The following is a 9,194-nucleotide window of genomic DNA, read 5'->3' on the forward strand; positions in this document are numbered from 1 at the left end:
AAAGAAAGAAAGAAAGAAAGAAAGAAAGAAAGAAAGAAAGAAAGAAAGAAAGAAAGAAAGAAAAGTGAAATTTTATTATAGAAATTTTTGGGGGTGCCTTGGGTGGCTCAGTTGGTTGAGCTTGCAACTTTGGCTCAGGTCAAGATCTCACGGTTTGTGAGTTCAAGCCCCACATCAGGCTGTTCTGACAGCTCAGAGCCTGGAGCCTTCTTCAAATTCTGGGTCTCCCTCTCTCTCTCTGCTCCTTCCCCACTTGCACTCTGTCTCTCTCTCAAAAATAAATAAACATTAAAATAATTTTTAAAAAAAGAAATCTTGGGAAATACAAAGGAGAAGAAAATCATTCCTGCAGAATCTCATCCAACCCAAGATAATGACTATTAAGCATCTTGGTTAATCTCCTTTAGTTTTTGGTTGTTGTGCTTGTTTAACTTAGTGACTATAGCATAAACAGCATTTGATGTCTTGCCCAGAATTCTCAGCATGGCAGTCAAGATCCCAGCTGATCCTTCCGGCCCAACCATTTAGCCTCTCTCTTGCCGTGTATCCTTGCTTCTAGCCACACTAGACGGACCATTGCTGGATGCTCCCTGCCCATCTCTGCCCCAAACCTTCACTCATGTAGTCCTTTATTTGTGATGGGTCCTGCACTTGGCATAGAGTGGAAATTCTCCCCATCCTTCAAGGCCTAGCTCAAAGCTTGCTTCTCCTGCACGCCCTAGCTGGAATTAATTTCTTGTCCCCCAAATACCCCCTGCACAGCAATGATAACTTTCCCATTATGAATTATATACAGTGAGTCTTGTTAACCTTTGCCTCTCCAACTAGATTCCGTGGGCTTTGTACACTGGGACTCTGGCTTCCTTGTCCCTGATCAGTAAATGTATTAAGCTGCCGTCTAGACACTGTTCTCAAAGGGTGCGGGATGCATAATACAATGCCCAGCCTTCCTCCTTCCCTGGACGATGAGTTCCCCATGGAGGAACCTTTGGGTGGAGTAGGGTGGGGGGGGGGGTGGGGAGGATTCTCACCCGGAAACACACACTACTGTGCACACTGACCTCCCACTGACCCGCAGGTCTGGGTATGCACACATGAATAGCTGTATACATGGATTTGCACCAACATAGTGACGTGCCTCTTTTATTTGATATTCACATGTGCACCACAGAGATGCGTACTGCATGAAGTTTTAAGTTTTACACGTACGCTACTCTCTTGCAACACTTCCCCCTGCCCCCATATATACCCGCTGATGGGTCAGCAGACAACAGAAAACCCAGAAAGTCAGCTGTCCAAGACCGAGGGTGTGGTCAGCTCAGGCCGGCCTATGTACCCCAGGTTTCCCTCCCTCTTCCCCATGTAAAGAGCTGGCTAATGTGCCATTCTGCCCTGGCCCATCCTTCACGAACTTGCTAAGCCCAGGAACCCACAGCCAGCTCGTATGGCTTCCCAGGGTAACCAGCTCCAAGTGTTCAGACACGTTATTGATTATTTAAACATGTTTTAAATCGGCAAATCTTGCGGAAAGGAAAAAAGTAAATTCCCTTGAAACTGTGGACAAGGGTTGCCTCTCTGCAGGAGGCCTGGAGGTGGCTTCCAGGTCTCTCTTAATGAAAATATATTTAATGTGAGCTTGTGCATGTTTTAAAACTTACCCAAGCAAACCCAGAGAAGGTGCCAAGAAATAAAATGTTTCTCCTCCACTCCCCCTACATGTGGCTAAGATCCCTGAACCACACACACAAACTAGCTGTATCACTTCTGGATACTAGGAACTCTGATGGATGATGAAGACAGCCCAGGAGGCAAGGCCACGGGGACTCCCCCATCAGTGGGGTTGGAGCTCAAACACCAGAGGCCAGTGGTCCTAAGCCCAGCTCAGGATTCCCAGGGCCCAGTCAGGGTGCCTCGTGCCCGATTCAGCAGGTCTGGAGGAAGGGGGGGGTGCCCTGAGGTGGCCCAAGGGGGTGGGATGGGGTCTTGGAAAAATGTGTGAATGCTCCCAGCCAGGGCCTGACTGGTAGGTGTGGAGGCACACGCAAGAGGAAGTTCTATGAACCTTTGCCAAAAAAGCAAATTAGCAGGCCCATTCAGGCCCCTTGCTGCAGGTGGCCTTTGAGGGGCAGTGAGACTGTACCCTAAGGCAGGCATCACCAGGCAAGAAAGGACCCTGGAGGAGGGCTTTGAAAGGTGGACAGGGCAGGACAGATGGGGGATATTTAGGGAGCACCCAGGAATGTACAGGGCTCTGAGGTGGAGGCAGAGCCGTGTGCACAGGCATGAGTGTGTGTGCACACACATACACACAGTGGGGACAGACAGTTCTGGTAAGCGCTCAGCTGAAGCCGGGCAGAGTCAGGAGGGTGCAGTCAAAATCATGAAGCATGGGGTAATTAGGAGAAAACAGGTGACTTGGGGTCTTTCTCCTTGCCAAGTGGGGTCTGGCCCTAAAGAGATCCAGAAGGCAAGCGGACAAGGGGCTGTCCCTCTGTAATCAGTGCTGAGGCAAGAGGAAGTATGCCCTTCTGCCTGGTATTTTCTTTTCCATTTCAATACGATGAATGGTGTTCACAGAAAGAAAGCAAATAGCTATGCAAGAAGAATTTCTTTTTCCTAGTGTGGGATCCATAAAAGCATTTTTATAAGCATGAGAAAATGGTCCTTTCCTGAGGGCTGTGGGCTGTGCCTAGGTCCCATTTCACCCACTGTGACCCAGAAAGCGTCCCCTGCCTGGGCAGGGCTGAGGCAGTCAGTGGGGAGTGGGGAAGAGGGTCCAGAACGCAGGCCGGCTGGGGCCCAGACGTGCAGGGCAGCACGCCCCACCCCCATCACCACCCAAATATAGCAGCTGCTATCACAAGCTGGGAAAGTTCAGGCACTTACTTCATGGTGATGGTGTTGAAGAACCAGGAATAGAAGCCCTGGGGAAAAAGGAGAGAACATGTGAGAAAATCCAGGCCCAGGCCTGCCCTCCTCAGCTGTGGGAACCTGGGAAACATGAGGCAGCGTCAGCAAGGGGCCTCCTTCCAGGCAAGAGATGGCAGCAAGAAGGGCATGGGTCCTGGAGGGAAGTGGGCTCCATCTGGAATCAGTGGTGACTGTCCAGGGAGAGGTCTCCCCGGAAGTGAGCTATGAGTTCACATTCCTGCCATGTGGCATCCTGTTACAGGAAATGGGGGCTTAGTGGGTCTTGGACTGGAGGGAGAGAAGGGACCGTTTGTAGAGTGGACGTTGGCTACTTTCTGTCTGTCCCTCATCGCTTCTGCCTGGGAAATGCCCCCCCCCATTGCATGTGGCCCGGTGGGCTGTCCGTCAAGCAGGGGTCCGCCACCAATGGTCAGCTGATCAACGGGAACATGATGCAAGTGGGGCTGATCAAAATTCTCTTAGAGGGATTGAGAGGGGCGTTGGGAGAGAGGGTCTCTCCCCATTTGAGCTCCTGCACCTTGGTGAACACCATGGAGCCTGCAGTGGCTTGGTGTCATCTTCGATGCTACAGGCAGGAGCTTGTCTGAGGAAAAAAAAAAAAAAAAGCCTGGAGAGAGGATCCTGGTAGCATCACAGGACTTGGATCAAGTTGTACCCAAAGAAGCCACTTCTCTCTGGATTTCCCCACACTCTAGCCACGTGTTACCTTTTTTTTTTTTTTTTAAACACTAGTCTGAGATGGGTTTCTTCTCCTACATCTGAGAGTCCTACTGGGGCGCCTGGGTGGCTCAGTCGGTTAAGCGTCCGACTTCGGCTCAGGTCATGATCTCATGGTTCGTGGGTTCAAGCCCCGCGTCGGGCTCTGTGCTGACAGCTCAGAGCCTGGAGCCTGCTTTGGATTCTGTCTCTGTCTCTTTGCCCCTCCCCCACTTGTTTTCTCTCTCTCTCTCTCTCTCTCTCTCTCAAAACTAAATAAACAAACTTGAAGAGTCCTGTTGATTATGCCTTTCTCTCAAGGTCTTGCTGTCTGGGGTTTCTGGGTGGTGGGGAAAGGCAGCCTCAGCCGTGGAGGTGATGGGGGGGCCTAGAAGGGAAGTCTGCTTGGGGAGAGTGTGCATGATGATGGGCTGGGGCCCATGGCCCTAAAAGTGGCCAGATCTGATAGCCCTGGTGCGTGATTCCTTCCAGGATACTCTAGGGTTTAGGAAAATCTTGGAAAAGGTTTAACTCTTGATTGGCCCCATTTGATCACAAGTACGTGAGTGAAACAGGCAGCCTGCCTGGCTGACATTCCCCTGCGCCACGCTGATTGGGGAAGGGTATTTCCCAAAAGGAAGTGATAGGAAAACAGAAGGAAGTTCCTCGCTCCATTCAGTATAAGACCCACCAAGTACCCTTCCCTGTATGGGGTTGCCTGATGGTCAGACATCCACCTTAGGGGGGACCGTGTCCTCAGTTATGTCTTGAAGAACTAAAATACAGATGCCCAGTATGGGTCACAGCAATGAAGGGGACTAGCACGCTGGTGGCATTGATTGTGAAAGTCCCCAGGGAAGTCGTGAGTTGCTAAACAGGAGTTGGGCTGAGAGTCTGAACTCCACTCTCCGCATCGGAGAGTTTTTCGCACCACCACCTATGGGCAAACAGGGGTGTGTTTTATTTAGTGGGTGAGGAGGTTTGTTGTGCACAGCGAGGGACACACCTTCCTGGGAGTCACTTCCACCCCTTCTATGGAGGTGCAAAGGTGTATACCCCACATGGCACGTACAAGTCCTGGAATTCACACAGGACAGGACTGTCCTTGAGAGGGCAGAGGTCGTGAGAAGAAGTGTGGCCTATGTGCCTGTAGAAACTGCACAGACGTAGATGCGTGAGCGAGCATGTGTGCAGTATCTCTCTTCTCTCACGGACGACAGGCCCACACATGCGGATGTGCTCCCCTGGGTTTACACTGCAGCTAGGGAAGGCGCAAGCCATTCACAAGACAGAGCACCTGAACAGCAGGCCTGAGAAGCAGATGCCGCCTCTCCTCCTGTCCCATCCCTGCAGGAAATGGCCACAAGGTCCTAGGAACCAGCTCAGCTGACAAGACTGAGTGACAGTGGTCAGTTCATCGCACCTCGCTTGGTGGCCCCAAGCTCCTCACTCCCACCACATGGGGTAATGACCCGTTTGCTTTACCCACGCCACTCGGCCTGGCTGAGGCCCCAGCATCCTGGCCGGGGCATCCACGGGCCACCTCACCAGACTCTCTCCCTGCCCGTCTCATTTCTACCTCTGCAGTTTGACTACCTCACTGCTGCTGTAATGATTCCTCAGATTATTTTTAAATAAATAATCTTTTTGCCATTGTACAACAACAACAACAAAAAACCCCAACCAAAGCAATGCTTCCGAAAATAAACCTGAGAGTCAACCTTGTAAGGTAGGCGTGACTGTCCCTGTTCTATAGAGGAATTCTAAGGGACAAATTTGTCTGAGGCTCTCCACACAGCTTGGGGCAGATCCTGGCAGATAAGGGGACAAGGTCTCTTGGAGGGATGATAATGGAAGGAATATGGTTTTACTCACTGCCTCCAACAAACACAAATCAGATGCTAATTACATGGCAGGTTGGCCTGGCTGGGGGTGGGGGTGGGGGGACAGTGGTGGGCAAGCCCAGGTCAGCACCTGCTCTTGCTGGGGGAGCAGAGACCCTGGACCGATCTGGTAGATGAGGGACTGTTACGGACTGAGTTAAGAGCTCTGAAGAAAAGCAATGCGTGTAAAACCAAAGATCTGGACCCACAAGGCAGGGATGGGGCTCCTGGGGAAGTGGTGTTTGGGCTGAAATCTGAACAAAGGGTGAGTGTGTTAACCTGAGGGGGGGGGCCACTGGGGAGAGGGAGGGGGAAGGACAGGCCAAAGGCCCTGTGGAGGGAAGGAGGTGGCACTTTTAAGGATCTAAAAGGTGGCCACTGTGGCCAGGGATGGGGGAGTTGGGAGGCAAGGACAGATGAGGTGGAAAATGGGTGGGGCAGGACACAGGCGTGGACATATTGGTTAGAGGCCACCCTGCCTCATCCAACAAGAGGCTGATGGGGGCCTGGCCTGGGGGGTGGTGGGAGAGGTGGAGAGAAACAAGACTGGGAGGGTGACAGCAATACAACTTGGTAATGAACTGGCTGTACCTGGGGGCCTGGGCCAGACCCAGGGGGTGCACCTGGGTGGGTGGTGGGCAGAGTCTGAAACCAGGGATCTAGGAACAGGTGGGTGGAGGGATGTTGTGGCATGTTGTGGACATACTGAACTCCAAACGCCTTTACAATCTCCACGTGGAGATATTTTGAGGATCATTGGATAAATGTGTCTGGAACCCAGAGAGAGGGTTAGCTGGAGACAGAAATTTAGGAGGGTTCTGTGCAGAGGTGGCAGGCGAGGCTGGGAGTGTGGGTGACGTCGCCCAGCAGAGAGAGGAGGAGGTCTGGGACCAGCTGAGGGAAACCCCTGGGGTGGAGGAGCCTGCAGAGGGGATGGGGAGGAACAGAGGAGCGGCAGAAGAGAAACCCAGAGAGTGTGATGGCACAGAAGCGACTGGAAGTGCCTGTTCAAGAAGGCAAGGTGGTCTACAGGGCCGGATGTCTCTGAGAGACCAGATGAGATGAGAACTCAGCAAAGCCCTTGGGATTTCATGGCCTGGGACAACCGATGGCTCGTCTGGGTGGAACGGAGGGGTGGGAGCCACTCTGGAGGGGTGGAGGAGTAAGTGGGAGTGAGAAAGTGGGCAGCACAGGTGTAGAGGGAGACAGGCAGTGTGGGCCGTGGCAGGGAGGGCCCAAGATCGTCCCTGACACCACCTGGAACTCTCCAGCTCTGTGCCATGACTGTGTAGTGCCTTCCTTGCCGCTTTTTGAGTTCATGCACTTACCACCAATATGTGCATCTGTCTGGGTGTCTCTCACCCAGACAGAAAGTCCCATGAAGCAAGACTTGGTCCATTGAGTTCACTGCCCAGGTCCCAGACCAGCGGTGGCCCACAGCAGGTGTGCCACGGCAGCCAGCTAAGTGAATGAACAGGCTCGAGTGGAGCCCTGGCATCCGACAGGCAAGAGAAGGAAGACTGGGCTCCATCGAGCAGAGTTGGGAGGCGGGACGTTGAGGGAGTCCCTGCCTGATGTCTGGACTCTCCTCTATGAAGTGGGAGGTGAGTCCTTGGCTCAGAGGCGGGGCTGGGGCAGGACCAGGACTGTGACGAGGGTTGGAGATTTGAGAAAAGCAGGAAATTTAGTTTTAGAAATTCCTTTAAGGGGGCATCTGGGTGGCTCAGTCGGTTAAGGGTCGGACTCTTGATTTCGGCTCAGGTCATGATTTCACGGTCATGAGATCGAGCCCCAAGTCAGGATCTGTGCTGAGTGTGGAGCCTGCTTAAGATTCTCTCTCTCTCTCTCTCTCTCTCTCTCTCTCTCTCCCCCTCCCCTTCTTCCCCTCCCCCGCTTGCACACTGTCTCTCATCCTCTAAAATAAATAAATAAATAAATAAATAAATAAATAAATAAATAAATAAATCCCTTTAAAATACTGGCATTAACTAACTCTTATTTGGCATCCTAGGAGTTAGGAATGGTTAATATCCCCATCTTTCTGATGGGGAAACTGAGGCTTGGCAAGGCTGAAGAGTGTGTCCCAGGTCACACTGCTAGGTTGAGTGCAGCTGGTTGCAAAGCCCCTGATCATGAGCGGGCTCCTTCCTGCACGTGGCAGAGCCAGGAACCCGCTGGGCCCAGGCCCACCCCAGCGCTCACCTTGTCCTTGTGTTCCATCTCCAGGGAAATATCCGAGGGAGATGTCTTCTCGCTCTGCTCCCCATAGATCAGTGAAGTCAAGCTGCCGGCCAGGAAGATCAGTGAGCAGGGAGGCGGAGAAGGAGAGAAAAGGCCTCGGCCACCCGCCTTGCTGTCTCTCCAGCTCCCAAGCCAAGAGCCGCCACACCCTCTTATACAGTACCAGACACATCTCAGCTCGTGTGCTGAGCACACAGCTCTGGGTACAGATAGTAATCACCCCTGTTGCCAGGTGCCCAACGTATCTGGGGAGTCACGCGATCCAGAAAGTCTGAGATCTGAGAAAAAAGTGGGCTTGTGCCCAGAGATGACTGCCCCCACTAAGTTCCCTTCTTTTGAGGAGGGCCAGAGCCGGGCAGGAGTGGGTGACGGCATGACACCTACTGTATCCTGGTTGTGGCCTTACCTCCCCCAAGGGAGCAAGCAGCTGGCTCGCCCTGACCCCCGGCCTCTCCTCACCTGTCATTGTGAATGAGCAGAGCCAGGCGCCCGTAGTCCCACGCAGCTTTCCGGAGGAAGGAATAAACCAAAATGATGACCTACAGGCCGGGAAAGGGAATGTGGGAATATGTCTCCTGCTCGGCTGGTGTCTGAAACTCCGTGAGGGAGATCCTGTCCCTCAGGTTCCCAGGGGCTTCCCGGGCTCTCCAACAAGTGGCCAGCTTTGTTAGGGTAGAGTCCATGCCTTTCTAAACTCTGGATCCCCAGTGCCCAGCAGCTTCCCAGCAGAGTGGATTCTCAGAGTTTGCAGCGTGAAGGCATCGGTGTCATGTTTAGAACGATGCAACAAGAACATTCCTTGAAGAAATCAGCAAGAGGAAAGAGAAGGGAGGCCAGAGGGCACTGGCCGGGTAGGTCCCTGGACAGTGGCGCATGGAAGGGAATCTTAGGAATTCTGCCTGTTCCTGCAGTTCCCTCTTCCCCGGGCTGCCCTGGGCATGACTGACATTCAGGGAGTCCCCACCACTGTGGCTGATGTCTGTCTGGAGAGCTGAGGCCCCTGCTGTATCACCTGTGACAGTGTGACGGTCCGCCCCTCTGAGGCCTCACTGCCTACCGTGGGGCACAGGACTTACCACCCACAAGATGACGTTGAGGAACAGCACAGTGGGGATTCCCCCAAAGGGCTGCCCCTGCAGGACGGTGCTCTGAGAATTGAAGCAGTTGTGTGCTGTCATGTTCTGTGTCTCTTTCACCATATTCAGGTTGCCCTGCACGGCAGCCATCCTGGGATCTTCCTGGTGACAGAGGGGTGCTCAGGTCAGACACAAGGAATCCCTCTCACTGTGCAAATGCAGAAGGCTGATGGGGAGTTGGGGGGAGGTAGGTGCACTGAGTACCCATCAGACCCAGTGTCCATTGCCAGCCTGTAGTAGGTCAAGGCAGGGAGGCTCAGCCCTGAAAGGGCATAGAGCCCTACCCGGGAGGAGCACAGCTGCCTTA

The 9,194-nt window shown here is 53.1% G+C and overlaps 1 protein-coding gene across 1 annotated transcript in view; it reads right to left on the reverse strand.

The window, feature by feature from the left end:
- The window catches only part of TMEM63C (transmembrane protein 63C), a 34,406-nt gene extending 25,429 nt beyond the window's left edge, over nucleotides 1-8,977 (reverse strand). Inside the window, exons 1-4 of the mRNA XM_047079878.1 lie at nucleotides 8,828-8,977; nucleotides 8,211-8,290; nucleotides 7,713-7,794; nucleotides 2,887-2,924 (exon numbers count right to left, since the gene is read on the reverse strand). Coding sequence (XP_046935834.1) covers nucleotides 2,887-2,924; nucleotides 7,713-7,794; nucleotides 8,211-8,290; nucleotides 8,828-8,977 — 350 coding nt within the window. The remainder of the gene's footprint in view (nucleotides 1-2,886; nucleotides 2,925-7,712; nucleotides 7,795-8,210; nucleotides 8,291-8,827) is intronic.
- Nucleotides 8,978-9,194: the final 217 nt, after the last annotated feature.

Source organism: Lynx rufus, unplaced genomic scaffold (assembly GCF_022079265.1).
Source record: "Lynx rufus isolate CCGP_SWC_20201006 ecotype Redwood Valley unplaced genomic scaffold, mLynRuf1.p SCAF_17, whole genome shotgun sequence".
Taxonomy (NCBI): domain Eukaryota; kingdom Metazoa; phylum Chordata; class Mammalia; order Carnivora; family Felidae; genus Lynx; species Lynx rufus.